Source organism: Ornithorhynchus anatinus, chromosome X5 (genome assembly GCF_004115215.2).
Source record: "Ornithorhynchus anatinus isolate Pmale09 chromosome X5, mOrnAna1.pri.v4, whole genome shotgun sequence".
NCBI lineage: Eukaryota > Metazoa > Chordata > Mammalia > Monotremata > Ornithorhynchidae > Ornithorhynchus > Ornithorhynchus anatinus.
The window spans coordinates 11627489-11643262 of NC_041753.1; the positions used below are offsets into that span (position 1 = coordinate 11627489).

Below are 15774 nucleotides of genomic sequence, written 5' to 3' on the forward strand. Positions count from 1 at the left end.
AAGTCTAACTATCCAAAGAGTCTATGGACAATTGATCGGTTTAATGAAATTACACCAATTGGTTCTGGCTATCTGCAACAGCTGTACTTTAACAGCGATGTGCGGGCAATGCAGTTTTTAATAAGGCGTTTTTCCCAAGTGTTATTTTTTGTCATTAGTTGCCAATTTGAGATAAACTCGGGGAAGGAGAAAGGGACTTTCAGGGCTTTCTCTGCTTCACGTGAAGTAGGGAGCCGGCTAGTACCGTTTCTCTGCCGCTCTTTGCTTCCAGAAAGCTCGGCGCTTAGCACAGCTGACCATTTCGCCTGCCCGCCCAGAACCGAGCGAGCGGACTTGCCAAAGTGCCGTCGCGCGGGGACGGCGGGTGGCTGGGCGACTTATGAAGGGACTGGTCCGCGAGAGGCGGGATCTATCAGCGCTTGGCACCGTGCTCGGCGCAGAGGAAGCGTTTAGCGGATCCCATCATCGGGGTCAAACGGGGTAGCTTTAGCGATGACTGGAGAGCGAGGGAGGATGGAGCGAGTAGGGTAGAGGGGCGGAGCCCCGTGCCGGGCCCGCTCGGCTCGCCAAGAGCCGCCCAAAGGGTGCCCCCGTCGCCCAGCCGCAGCCCGCGCCCGCTTAAACCCAGCCGGCCCGCTCCGTCTCCCCATGGCACCCCCGGCCCGTTCCCTCCCGCTCCTCTTGCTCCTCCTGCTGTTGCCCCTCTGCCTGTTGCCCCGCCGCTCGGTGGGCGCCGCCGGCGGGGTCCCGTGCGGCCCCTGCCGCCCGGACCGGTGCGAGCCGGCGCCCTGCCCGGCGGCCGAGCTGACGGTGCGGGACGTCTGTGGCTGCTGCGAGCGCTGCCTCGGCGCGGAAGGCGAGCGCTGCGGCGGGCGGGCCGGCCGCCGGGCCCGCTGCGGGCCCCGGCTGGTGTGCGTCGGCCTGTCCCGCCCCGGGCCGGGGGCGGCCGTGCCGCCGCCCGCAGAGCTGGAGGGCACCGGCCGCTGCGTGTGCGAGGAGGAGGGCGCCGTGTGCGGCTCGGACGGGCGCTCCTATGGCAGCGTCTGCGCCCTGCACCTGCACAGCGCGCTCGCCCGGGAGGCGGGCCGGGACAGGATCCACAAGGTGCATGACGGAGAATGCAAGTTCGGTGAGTCCGGATCTCCCCGCTGTCGAGACCCCCCCGGGGCCGGGGGGCGTTCGCCACCGACGGCCGGAACGCCCGGGCAAACGATCTTCGCGGCCCCGGGGAGACAACATGTGTGTGTATGTGTGTGGGGGGCTGCACAGCGTTCTCCAACGCGGTAAAGCGGGCACGTCTTTTGTGAAATTACTTTTTCGGGGGGCGTGTGCGTGAGAGCCCGGGCTTGGGAGTAGTCGCTTGCCTGCTGTGTGACCTGGGGTAGGTCACTTCACTTCTCTGGGCCTCACTTCCCTCCTTTGTAAAATGGGGGTTGAGGCTGTGAGCACCCCCCGTGGGACAACCTCACTACTTTGGGCAAGTCACTTAACTTCTCTGCACCTCAGGTCCCTCAACTGTAAAATGGGGATTAAGACTGTGAGCCCCAAATGGAACAACCTGATCACCTTGTATCCTCCCCAGCCCCTAGAACACCGTTTCACATGTGGTAAGCGCTTAACAAATACCATCATCATTATTATTATTGTATCTCCCCCAGCGTTTGGAACAGTGCTTGGCATAGAGGAAGCACTTAACAGATACCTCCACTGTCACTATTGTTTGCCCAGTCAAGTTTCCATTTTGTAGGTTTCTTTGAACGGGGTGCATATGGCTCCTCCAACCCATATTAATGCCTGTTTGACTTGTTCTGATATATATATATATATCTGATTCTATTTATTCGTATTGGTGCCATGAATGCCTCTTTACTGGTCTTTGATGTCCGCCTCCCCCTTCTAGTCTACGAGCCCGTTGTGGGAAGGGATTGTCTCTCTTTGTTGCCGAATCGTACTTTCCAGGCGCTTAGTACGGCGCTCTGCGCACAGCAAGCGCTCAATAAATATGATTGAGTGAATGAATGAAACCATGCACCCAGCCTCGGATCCCTGAATCCCCAACTCGGGGGAAGCTCCGAGACAACTTGGAATTTGTCTCAGCCTTTGCTTGCTTCTTCTCTCCGAATGTTGACTTTGATCGATCTGTTAAGTGCTTACAGTACGCCAAGTACTGGGATAAATACAAGGTAACCAGGTCGGACACAGTCTCTGTCTTACACGGGGCTGAGAGTCTAAGGGGAAGTATCAGATCAGGCCCTTTCCCCAGTGCTTGCAGCACCCTCCCCTCAAAATGGATTCCCAAGTAATTTTGCAAAAGATGTCCCCACTTGACTGTGTTTGAGAACTGGAAGACATTTGACTAGGGCGATCATAAACAGAAAGTTTTCTAGGTGGAAAGATATTAAATCAGTTGAACATAGAAAAAACTAGAAAAAGAAATGGGCAAAGGGGCCTTATTCATTTTAGTTTTTATGAGAAGATAATATTTGGCTATGAGTTGCCAAACTGTAAGGATACTGTCGGACACATTTTTCAACTGGCTTTTCCTCCAATCTTGTTCCTTTGCTTGTCCTCCAAATATTATTCCTCAATGGTTAATCCTTAAGGGTTGCTTTAATGCAAACGACACTTTTCAGGATTTCAACTCATTTAGATAAGATATTTTCATCTGTTCATTGTCTACCAATTAAAACATTAATAACCTAATGCAAGTAATTCCTCCTTGAGGGAAAGCCGGTTTTCATCAACAGTTAAGAACTGCACAGTCCTTACTAAGCTTTTCAGTTAAGTATTTCATTGTCAGGCCTGCTCACTCCTAATATTCCAGATCTTTCTGAAAAAGTTGGCATCTATTTTGGACCTGGCTAGTTGTGCTATTTGAATCAATAGTCCACTAATTGTCAGCCTCTGAAATGGGGTTCGAGACCCGACCATTTATACAGATTCAGAGGGTACCTGGTGATACCATGATACTATGATGGTCATGCCGACAATATCTTTTTGAGATGTTTAAAAGATCAGGTTGTAATAGGGGCCTTTATACTTGTTTTCTGTATCTAATGAGTGACACCAACCAGAATTTAGAGTTTCCAGTCTTTGCGTATTTGAGCCTCAGAACTTAACACAGTTTAGGTGTGTGTTTAGCACTGACTCCTTTTATTGTACTTCATCCTCTCATGCTGGTGAAAAATGAAAATGCAACCACATAAGGGGTCGGTTTATGGACAAGTGAAGTACCTCATTATGTGCTGACCCCTGGAGCAGTCTCTTATTCAGATGCAGTCACCGAATAACAGCCTCCTTCGGGAAGGGATGAGGATTGGGGGAACCTAGCCAACGCTGGGTAGCAGCTGCTATTTCTTCACTATTGGTTATAAATCTATCCTTTCGGTGCTTTCAAGTCATCTCATTTCTGAAATGAGTCCTACAAGTCTCTAAGAAAAAAAGATATTGAGTGAAAATTAGTTTGGTTTTATATGGCTTAATTGTCATAACATTGAGTGTTTCCAGGACCCATAGATTAAGTGGGTTTGGGGCTTAAAGGTATGAATCTCAAATATAGTAGATGTTAAGAACTCAAGTGCACCTCTCACTATATGCATATATATACCTACCTACTCATGGTATGTACTTCTGAGATATCCCATCCCTGCCAATAGGCAAGTGGTTTCACAGAACACTAATGATGAAACTTTCCATACTCTAAAAGTAAATAATTCCTATCCCCATCACTGCCCATCAGCTTGGGTATTGAATAGCTTGTGAGTTTCTCAGCCTCGGGAATTGTGCTTCTCTTTGCATCATTAAGGAATAACTTCCTTTCATTTGCATCGGTCTTATACACTCTCCTTGCTAATTCAAAGCAGATTTACACCAGTGAAGATTAGACTGAATTGTGTCTTTTGTGGTATGTTTGGCATCAATTAAGTTGAACATGCCTCTTTTTTCCAGTGACCTTGAATTTCTCCATTTTTTCCTTTTAATTTTGTGTCCTCTAGATAGACTGTGTTTTAGTCCAGTTGGAAGTCTCATGTGTGTGCAAATCGAAGTTTGAAAGAGGAAGAGGTGGATCTTAGAAATGTTGCAGGGGATAAACCAGACAGAATTTGACACAAACTGAATGTGCAGGTTGAAAGACAGAGGACTCCAGGATAATGCCAAGGTTGCAGGCTTGTGAGACAGGGAGGAGAGTGGTGTTGTCAACAGCAACGGGAAAGTCAAGAAGAGAAGGAATGGTAGGAGAGGTGAAGGAGTTTGGTTTTGGACACGTTGAGCTTGAAGTGTCAGTGCAACGTACAAGTACTCTGTCTCCCCCTCTAGATTATAAGATCCTTGTGGGTAAGGGAACATGTTTACCAACACCATCATATTGTACTTTCCCAAGTATTTGGTAGTGCTCTGCACACAATAGACACCCAATAAATACCACTGATTGAGGTCCAGGAGGAAATGTGAGATTGCAAAGAGGGAGAGAGGTCAGGACTAGTGAGATAGATCTGGGAATCATCCTTGTAATTGAAGCCAAGGGAGCAGATGAGCTCCCCAAAGGGACAGGTGGAGATGGAGAATAGAAGGGGGTTCATAACTGAGCATTAAGATATCCCATATTTACAGGATGGAAGCCAGAGGCACCAGTGAAAGAGACTGAGAAGGAGCAGTCAGAGAGGTAAGAGAACCAGGCGAGGGTACTACCAGTGTTTCCAGGAGGAAGGGGTGGTCCACAGTGTGGACCAAAGACTGCTGAGTGGACAAGGCAGGTTAGGAAGGAGTAAAGTCTGTTAGATTGGGTGAGGATGAGGTCATTCGTGACCTGTGACCAGGGAAGTGGAGAGGGTAGAACCAAACTATAGAGGGTGGAGAAGGTAGTTGGAGAAAAGAACTGAACAACCTGTTCAAGGAGTTTGGACAGGAATGATAGGAGATGAAGAGATAGGGATAACCGCTGGTGAGTGAGTGACTGTAGATGGCAGTCAGGGAGGGAAGAAGAGGAGGCACAAGTGTTTTAATAAAGTGTAAAGGGTTGGGGTAAATTTTGAAAAGATTTCCTTTTGAGAGATGGCCAGGTAGAGAGGAGGGAGTGAGTTGTAGAGGTGAAGGAGAAATTTGGGGGAGTTCACACCTGATCCTTTCAATTTTTTCAATGAAATAGATGACTAAGTCATCAGGGGCAAGAGTTTGAGAGACAGGGGCACTGGGGGTTTTAAGGAGGGAGTTAAAAGTAGGGAATGGTTGGTGCAAGTATTTATTGGGCATGGGAGTCAAGGGAAAACTTATTGGGCAAAAAAGAGGGCAGAATTGTAGCCTATTGTACCAGTCCTCTGGTACAGTGACCAACTGTAACAAAAGGTTATGCCACTTTTACCAGGAGTTCTATAATTTCCTGCCTGTGTTACTTCATAATTCTCACGGTGGGGACACACCGCTGGTCAGTCTTTTGTATCTAGTTTCATGAATTTGGTCCAAAATTATGGTCACCGCAATTTGCTATATTTCCTCTGAACTATTACTAAAAATCCATTTGGTCTTGAAAATCTCAATAATATCTTCCTCAGTAAAGGCCACACTAAGTGGTTCATTGAATCAGTCAGCAAATGGCTCCCACTTATTCCCTAGCTGGCTTCCTACTTGTAAATGTACTTAAAAATATTTTTTATTATCTTTGAAATCCCTGGAAGGTGCCTGTCCAACTCCTTTTTGGCCTGCCTAATTTCCTGTGTGCATCTGATGTGACATTTTTATGGTCTTCTCCGCTCTTCTAACTCAGGGAGCTTGTCCCCCCCCCCCTTTTTTTTTTTTTACTCGCCAGTGATCTTTAAGCAAAAATCTGTCATTTCCATGACCAGATGATCTCTTGAGGTTGATTGTAGCTCTATCAATCAGGGGTATTTATTGAGCACTTACTGTGTGCAGAGCATTGTATGGCTCTTTGATACTATGTCACTATCGGTGGACAAGTGGAAACAGCATGGGTCTGGGAGTCGGGTGACCTGGGTTCCAGCCCCAGCCCTGCCACTGGCTTGCTGTATGACAGTGCAGTCACTTAACCTCTCTGTGCCTGTTCCCTCATCTGTAAAATGAAGGTAAAATACCAGCCCTCTCTACGTTTTAGATTGTAGCCCCCATGTGGGACAGGGACTGCTTCCAATCTGATTATGTTGTATCTACCCTAGCTCTTTAATGAACACCATTGATATATCACCCACCCAAGCAACAGCCTATATAATTCTACCTACAGTGCTCAGATTTCACCCTGCATCCCAGGTACTTCAAATTTCTTGTGGGCTTGGAGGAAGAAGGAATTGCAAAGTTCTTATCCTCATACCTGTGGTCCACCTCACCTAAGCCACCCCTGTACTTCCTATGGGTCAACAACTGGCTTTCTTGGAGAGCTTGTTCCCTTCTATGCTTATGTTTATCGACCTCTTTTTTTATGGTATTTGTTAAGTTCTTACTATGTACCAGGCCCCGTGCTAAGCTCTGGAGTAGATACAAGCTAATCAGGTTGGACACAGTCCGTATCCCACATGGGGCTCACAGTCGTCTTAATCCCCATTTTAAAGATGAAATAACTGAGGCACACAGAATTGAAGTGACTTGCCCAAGGTCACACAGCAGACAGGTGGCAGAGCTGGGATAAGAATCCAGGGCCTTCTGACTCCCAGGCCTGTCCTCTACCCTCTAGGCCACACTGCTTCACTTAACAGTTTTTTTTTTTCAAAATGCCCTCTAATCCTAAATTTAATTTTTAGATATTTAGGTAAGGTTCCACAACACAGACCTAAAAACCCCAATAATCATGGGATTCGGTCATGGTTAGAAAACCTGCTAAAAGACGGGAAACAAAGGGAAAGGATGATTGGCAACTTTTGAGAGTGAAGAATTGTACTAACAGTGCCCCTCAGTGGCCTGTGGTAGGGCAGTTTTGTTTAACGTCTTCATGTGCATGTGCCGTGAAATCTCCACGTTTACAGATGACCCTAAGCTCTTCTGGGTAGTGAAATGCCATGAAGACAATAATAATAATAACGATATTTATTAAGCACTTATTATATGACAAGCACCATACTAAGGTCTGGAGCTAATCAGATTTGACACAGACCTTGTCCTACATGGAGCTCACAATCTAAACAGGAGGGAGTAAGGTTTAATCCCCATTTTACAGATGAGGAAACTGAGGCAGATAAATCAAGTGGCTTGCCCTGGGTCACACAGCAGGCAAGTGGAAGAGCTGAGATTAGAACCCATGTCTTCTGCCTCCTAGGAACATGCTCTTTCCCACTAGGCCACACTGAAGATGGGGAGAAACTGCAGGAAAGTCTAATAAAGCTGTGTTCAGTTTCCTCATCTGTAAAATGGGGATAGGATAGTTGTTCTTCCTCTTATACTGTGAGCCCCATGTGGGACAGAGACTATGTCCAATCTGCTTATATAGTATCAACCCCAGTGGTTAGTACAGTGCTTGGGACATACTAAGCACTTAACAAAAACCACTATTATCATTATTGTTATAATTCCAATGAAAAATGACAGATAAGCATCAGTATGAGCGAGTCCAAGGTAAATCACTGGGAGAAAAATAATTCTAATTACAACTACATGGTGATGGACTCAGGGCTATGAGTCACAACTTATGGAAGAGATCTCGGATTCATTGTTGACTGTTCTTTTTCATCATTGGTCCACTGCATGTTGGGTGTCAGGAAGGGGTTATATAAAGAAACAAAGGTCACAGTTCTGTGTTTGATAAAACTATGGTACTCCCATACTTGCAATACCATATGCAGTTCTTGTTGCTGCATGTTAGGAAAGATATAATAGACCTGTACAAGGTTCAGAGAAGGCGAGCCAATGTGATTAGGTTAAAGTGAAAGAACTTGGACATTTCAGTCTGGAAAAATGCAGGCTGAGAGGGGACACTGTTGCAGTTTACATAATTGTGAAGAGTGTGGACAGAGGGGACATAAAATTATTCAAATTTCTCACTGAATAATGAGGTTATAGGATCAAAAAACAAAAGGAACCAATTCTTTCAACAGCTGTGCAACGCATATGAAATTTGTTGCCTCAGGAAATTCTATAGCTTGATAATATCAGCAGGTTTAAGGTGTTTTAGGAGAGATTATTGGATAAGCAGTCCATAACGAGCCACTAGGGGGATAATTAGGAATGTTAGATGGTCCATTCCTAATCATTAGGGTGGATGTCAAGGAGGACAACCATCACACGGTTTCTTCATGAATCCTGTTTGTAGTTGGAGACAAAATATTGGGTTTAATGGTCCACTGGTCTCTCTAGGGGTGCCAAATCCGGGGGGACAAGGGGAGGGAAGAGGAGTCAGGGGAAGGTGATGGGGATCATCAGCCTCATGGACTTTGGAGTGAAGCAGCTTTCCCCCAACAGCATTTGAGCTGCCTAGCTTGCTCCTTTCGATAAGAAAGAGGCCAGGTGCTTTTTCTTATGGTATTTAAGTGCTTACCATGTGCCAGGCACTGTACTAAGTGCTGGAGTAGATGCAACCTAATCAGGTGGGACACAGCCCATGTCCCACATGGGTCTCACAGTATTCATCCCCACTTTACAGATAGGGTAACTGAGGCCCAGAGAAGTGAAGTAACTTGCCCAAGGTCACATAGCAGACAATTGGAAGAGTTGGAATTAGAACCCAGGTCCTTCTGACTCCCAGGCCCATGCTCTCTCCCCTTGGCCACGCTGCTTCTTGAGTTGGAAGCTGTCTCCACGATAAGCCTCTGGGTCATGGCTCTACTGACCCTGGCCTCAAGCCAGGGCTGGGTTCTCTGTCCCCTCCTCCCTATGTTGTTGACAGAGAAAAGGTGCTTTTGTTCTTTCTGGCATTGGCCTCGAATTCAAGGACCTAACCATTTCCCTTTGAGCCGCTATAGCCCTTTGTTGGTACATATTTCCTGCCCCCTGTTCTGTGTCTGTATGTATGACCATCACAATATTTGTGGTCTTTTAGCTAAAATCTCCAATTGGGCGGGGAATGTGTCTACCAAATTTGCATGAAGTAAGCACTCAAACACGCAATAAACATGTCATTCACCATTGATTGAGTCAATTGGTCCTGTTGATTTTCCCTGATCTTTCATTGCTTGCAAACATTTCAGCTCAAACTTAACATGTCCAAAACAGAACTCCTTAATCTTCCCACCCAAACCTTGTCCTCCCCTTAACTGTCCCATCACTGTAGTCAGCACCACCATCCTTCCATTCTCACACGCCTATACCCTTGGCATTATCCTTGACTCCTCTCTCTGATGCCACCCACATAATCTATCACTAAATCTTGTCGGTTCAACCTTCAGACTGTCACTAAAATCCATCCTTTCCTCTCCATCCAAACTGCTTCCACGTTAAGCCATGCATTTATCCTATCCCGCCTTGACTACTGCATTCATTCAATCGTATTTATTGAGCGCTTACTGTGTGCAGAGCACTGTGTACCAAGCGCTTGGAATGTATAATTTGGCAACAGATAGAGACAATCCCTGCACAACAATGGGCTCACAGTCTAAAAGGGGGAGACACAGCAAAACAAAACAAATAGGCATCAATACCATCAAGATAAATAAAATCATAGATATATACACTTCATTAATACAGCCTCCTTATTCACCTCTCTGCCTCCGGGCTCTTCCCCACTCCAAATCATACTTCAGTCTACTGCCCTGATCATTTTTTTACAAAAAAAAACAGTCCATGTTTCCCCACTCCTCAAGAATCTCCAGTGGTTGCCCATCCACCTACACATCCTACACAAAGTCCTTACCATCGTCTTTAAAGCCAATCACCTTGCCCCCTGCTACCTCACCTCGCTGCTCTCCTACTGCAACCCAGCCCTCACACTTTGTTCCTGTATTACCAACGCACTTGATGTACCTCGATCTTGTCTATCTTGCCACTGATGTCTTGCCCAGGTCCTACCTCTGGCCTGGAACACCTTCCCTTTTCATATCTGACAGGCAATTACTCTCCCCACCTTAAAAGCCTTATCGAAGGCACATCTCCTCCAAGAGGCTGACTAACCCCTCATTTCCCCTTTCCACACTCCCCTCTGCATTGCCCTGACTTGCTCCCTTTATTCACCATCCCTGCTGTCCCCACTGCACTTCCGTACATATCCGTAATCTCCCCATCTAGACTGTGGGCAGGGAATATGTCTGTTATATTGTTATGTTCTAGTCTTCCAAGTACGTAGTGCAGGGCCCTGCACACAGGAAATGCTCAATAAATACAATTGATTGAATCGTGGCTTGGCCCTTCTGTTTTTCTCAGTCTGGTATTTAGTGCCTGCTGCTTATTTGTTTAGCACTGCATGTTGAGCTAGAATTTCTGTAGTCTATGTGTATTACTTTTTTCTTGGCCACAGTGAACTGGGAGGTGTGGGGAAGAGAGGAAGAGAGGATGAGAAATGAGGAAAATATGGGTATGGCTTTTTCTATTTCGTTTTTAAAGTTAAAAGCTATTTCTCGGGTATTTTCTCTGTGAACCACTGCCCTGGGGAAAAGCACTGAGAAGCACCTTTAAATTTATATGGAAAATAAATACAGGAAGGAAAACTTCAGGACAGTTATACCCAGGGGAAAAAGTCCCTCCTCCTCTTCCCCTAAACACCAGGAAGAATGGAGTCAGACCACAGGAGTCATTCTTGAAAAGCATACTTTAAAGTACCCCTCACCCCCTCTTTTCCTTCTCCTTGTGTTGATTCTCACTGATCTTTGAAGTCTCCCTGTACTGTTCAAGGAATTCTTAATTCCCCTCCTCCCCCTTACTCCATATTCTAGAGCTCCACCAGCTGTTTCCAGAATACTAAGCAGGTACCTCATGTAATAGTGATGTATCTCCACCAATCTTCCTTCTGCAAGGGGGCTGGCAGATGTCTGGATGGAAACAGCAACAGAAGAGGGATCACTAGCACAGTCAGTGTTGTCAACAAGCTGTTTTGAAGTCATTCTGCTCGTTCTTTTTTCCTGGAATTTCTACTTTGGTTTTGTTCCACCACCTCGTTCAGAGGGATTCAATGAGAGACCTTCTTTAGCCATGTGAATAGCTCCAGAGGAATCTGTTTGCAGTTCCTGGTTGGGACTCCACATGATTTACTTTTTATGTGCTCTGCATTCAGTAAGGACTCAATAAATACGATTGAATGAATGAGTGTAGGGCACGTCTTGAACAGAATCAGTGAAGGAGAAACAATTTGAGTGAAAATAAGAAAATGTATAAGTGTAGGAAGGAAAGGAGAATGAATAAACCCAAAGGTCACCAATGAATAATAGCTGACACTGATGAAGTCATCAGATTCTGTTTCTAATCACCAAACCCTAGCTTAATGCATTCCATGCCTAAAGTATCTTCCTTAATGCCAAATAAGTTTTGATTTTCTTTGAGAAGGTGGGTTTGAAGGTAACTTAGACTATTCCTCCAAAATGAGACATAGTAAGTTGTTTTCTGCAGTCCTAGAGTTTTGTGAGTGTATAGTGTCTGTCCTCTGTCACCCCCCAACCACTAATGCACATATGGTGTTAGGCAGAAGCATGCTCGACACCCCTCCTCTGCCACAATTGGTGGGGGGAGGGACCCTTGACCGGCCATCATTGTTCCAGAGCCATTGTGTTCCCCTCCAAGTTCCTATTAACAGACATGACATTTCTGACACGGGGTGGGCACTTTGCAACTTCTTTCTCCCACCATTACCGGTACCACACTGCTCACCTTGCAGTTCCACACCTTGCTTGTTGCCTGAGGCTGGCCTTGGACTTCAGGACCAAGAACCTGGGTGAACCCTTGTGAAGGCATTGATTCTTAGAGCAGGTGGTATGTACTCTATTGTTCCTGCCAGTTATGTTCCCACTGGGTTGTGGAGTGCAGCAATGGAGTAGGTGGGCAGGGGTGCAAACACAGTAGCACACAAGGAACAATCTTAATTTGTGCATGGGGTGGTTGGGCTCATTAATCCCTTATCGGTCTTTTCTACCGCACTCATACCCACAGGCAAATTTTATTATTGTGGCATCAGCTTCAAGTATAAAAAGACCATATATCTGATCTGCAGATTTAAATATTTTCCGGTTTAGCTTCCACAACTGCTTTTTTTGATGTTCAGAATTTTGAAAAAAACATTCTTTTGACCTCAATTTGAAGGGGGCCAGTTTTCAGTCATTTACTGTATTCCCTTGCCTAGTTTCCTCCATCGCACAATTCCCACCCCACTCTAAGTTTTGAAGGGGAAATGGAAGATTATTTTTGTGAGCTATGACATTGCCTGCCAGGGTAGGAAGAGGGAATAAGGTCAGAATGGCATCAGGTAGGGCACAGGCTGCCTGAGTTTCTTTGAAATATGCATGCATGTATGTCAGGGTTGGGAGAGGAGTAGCATCAGAATGTGGATAAAAGGGCTCTCCAGAGTTGTGACCTTTGGGGGTGGGACAACTAATTGAATGCCTGTTTTATGCAGCACCTGAGAGATTGCAGTGGGAAAGGGCAGTAGAAAAGTTATGTCTCAAGTATCCTCTTATCTTTCCCTGGTTCTCCCTTCTTTCCTCTTTTTTTTTCTCTTTTTTCTTTTTTTTTTTCTTTTCTTCTATGGCATTTGTTGAGTGCATACTATGTGCCGGGCACTGTATTAAGCACTGGGGTAGATACAAGGTTGTCAGGTTGGACACGATCCCTGCCCCACATGGGGCTGACAGTCTTAATCCCCATTTAACAGATGAGGTAACTGAGGCACAGAGCAGTGAAGTACTTGCCCAAGATCACATAGCAAACAAGTGGCTGAGCCGGCATTTGAACGCAGGTCTTGCCAACTCCCAGCCCCGGACTGTATCCACTGGGCCATGCATCTCCTGTTCCCTTTGTTGCTAGATTTATTTCCCCATGTAATAGCCCCTCTCTCGTTTTAGGGTTGCCAAAATTATGCAAAAAGTGAGGCAACTATGCAAGTAAATTTGGTTGCTATCTAGAATCAGTCTTTTTTTCCCTTGTTTTCTTCCTTCATCTTGTCTGCTAGAATTTTACTTCATGTGTCTTCACTTTCATCATTCCATGTTTATTGTCCATCCCAACACATCTCTCTCTATTGCTTATGTAGAACTCCCATTTCAGGCCTTTTAAAAAGCAGTCATTTTTTCTCCCCTTATACTGGGATTGTTTTCTATTATATCTTGGCTTGTCTTCAGACCCCCTTTGTTCCATTTAGCTTCTCTGGGTTCATTTCTCTATTTCTCTTCTTACCGTGAGCCCCTTAGAGATTAACCAAGATTTCAAGTTAGCAAGCTCTGCCTTTGGATGTGGAGCAAAATGAGAAATGGACCTTTTGCTAAGAATGTAATTTCTCATATGCATTAAAATTCTTAGTAAATGCCATACATAGGAACTGTCTAACCTTTCAGAAGTTTTGGGAGGCATGCACTTATAATATTTTGTTGTAGTTCTTAAGGCTGGCTTTCAAATAGCAGCATACTGTTAATATTGCATAATAATGCCCATTTAAAAACCTCCCAGTTATACTATACAGATTTGTAATTCTTAGCTTTTTTCTTCAAAAAGGAAATTTTGTGAAATCTTTATCAGTTTGTTTAGGAAAGAGGATTTTGTTAATCTTCAGTACTACAGGCTATTTTACTTTGAGGCTTTCTACAAAAATCATTATCTTTCCTAGCCCCACATTCTGTTCTTGAAGCAGAGAAAATATTACGAGGAGAACTCACTCTACTTTTGTAATTGTACTTTTCCAAGTGCTTAATACAGTGTTCTGCATGCAGTAAGCACTTAGTAAGTATGATTGAATGAATGAACTTGGTAAATAAAAGTGAAGTACCATCCTCTTAAAGAGCTTGTTTTCACTAGATAAAAAAGATGTAATCCTGAGTATTATGGCAAAATCCATTAGTAATTGTCCAAGTCTTTTCATGTCACCACAGAAGATGTTTTAGGACTTTTCCATGTTTAATGGTTATTTCAATTCTCACTTTGCTAGTTATAACTAAATACCGGGTTGGCAATTTTATAGTTTTGTGGAAAACCAAAGAAATGTTTTTTCAAGAGTGTTTTATTTTATCTGAAATAGAACACATATTCTTTTGTGGTATTTTAAATATCCTCCATAAAGGCTTGAACAGTGGCATAGCAATTCAAAAAGTCTGTCATTAGGGAGAAGTAGCTCAGAGGACATATTTTTCCTTAGGCTGTTTTACCTATTCATCTCAGTGGGAAATGCAGAATACCAATCTATTTTTGTTCAATCACTTTGTAGATAGTTGTAGAGTTTGAAAGATAATTTTTTCTTCAGTTTTGTGATCATCAAACCAAAGTACCACTACATAACCATTTCTCTATTAGAAGGATCTTCACCTAATAGAGGTTCAGTTTTGTGCTATGGTAATTAGTATTGATATTTGCTTTATATGCCTAAATGACCAACAATTTTGTGGTAAATTGTAGATCCCTTGCTGGAAATTTGCATTTTGAAACAGCCTGCCACTCTTTCAAGAAGAATAATTTTCATTATATTAATGAGTTCAGGGTGAAATGTGAAAAATGAATTGTAAAACAATCACGACTATAATAATAATAATAATGTTGGTAGTTGTTAAGCGCTTACGATATCCAGAGCACTGTTCTAAGTGCTGGGGTAGATACAGGGTGATCAGCTTGTCCCATGTGAGGCTCACAGTTAATCCCCATTTTACAGATGAGGTAACTGAGGCACAGAGAAGTGAAGTGACTTGCCCACAGTCACACAGCTGACAAGTGGCAGAGCTGGGAGTCGAACCCATGACCTCTGACTCCCAAACCCAGGCTCTTTCCACTGAGCCACGCTGCTTCTACTACTCTGCCTTGATTGTCCCTAAGTAGAGCAGAACAGCAAAGAGAGTGTGTGACCTTCAGATTCACGTGTATAAAACAGAGCATTTGTTTAATGATAGAATTGTGATTTTATTTCAACTTGAAATAGACTTAATAATCTGATAGATGTCAATCACAACAATCTTTAAAATACAACAGGGATTTTCAGAGTAGTTATGCCTCTCCCACTAAAATTAGATTTGGTAGTATTTTGGACATCCACTGGAGTTTTGTGAGGAATACACTACATAGATTTCTAGACCTCTAGACTGTAAGCTTGTTATGAACAGGGAACCTATCTGCTAATTCTTTTGTATTGTACTCTTTCAAGGGCTTAGTACAGCACTCTGCACATAGTAAGCATTCAATAAATACCATTGATTGATTTCTGTTAAATATTATGAATTCATAGTTTTATCCAGTAACTTCAGCCTATTCTGTTTATAGTTTGATGTTTTCATTTGGAGTGAATTAAGGTGGAGTGTCAGTTATACAAAAATAGATGAGCAGATGGATTTACAGGGCAGCATAAATACATTGCTTAAATGCAACCACTACGTTTTTAGAGAAATACAAACCATACTGGCTATTGACTTGGCAATGTAAATAGAGAGCTGGGAACACATTTTGTTTTGGTTCTATTGAATATTTTATAGTAATATTTGGGGAAAAAAATATCCTAGCACCCAAAGCAAAGTAGTGTCTATATGTTAGGAAAGCAACATGGCTTAGTGAAAAGAGCGTGGACCTGGGGGTCAGAAGATCTGTGTTCTAATCCAGGCTCTGCCATTTGTCTACGGTGTGACTTTGGGCAAGTCGTTTAACTTTTCTGAGCCTCCGTTACCTCAGCTATTAAATGGAGATTAAGAGTATGAGCCCCATGTGAGACATGAACTCTCTTTCAGTCCTCATATT

At 44.2% G+C, this 15774-nt stretch overlaps 1 protein-coding gene across 2 annotated transcripts in view; it reads left to right on the forward strand.

Moving 5' to 3' along the window:
- The first annotated feature begins 364 nt into the window (after positions 1-364).
- The window catches only part of IGFBPL1 (insulin like growth factor binding protein like 1), a 56172-nt gene continuing 40762 nt past the window's right edge, over positions 365-15774 (forward strand). Inside the window, exon 1 of one of the 2 annotated variants that reach the window (XM_039910900.1) lies at positions 365-1129. In XM_039910900.1, the coding sequence (XP_039766834.1) occupies positions 649-1129 (481 nt within the window). In that variant the 5' untranslated portion in view covers positions 365-648. The remainder of the gene's footprint in view (positions 1130-15774) is intronic. The other variant, XM_029055745.2, reaches the window with a different exon arrangement.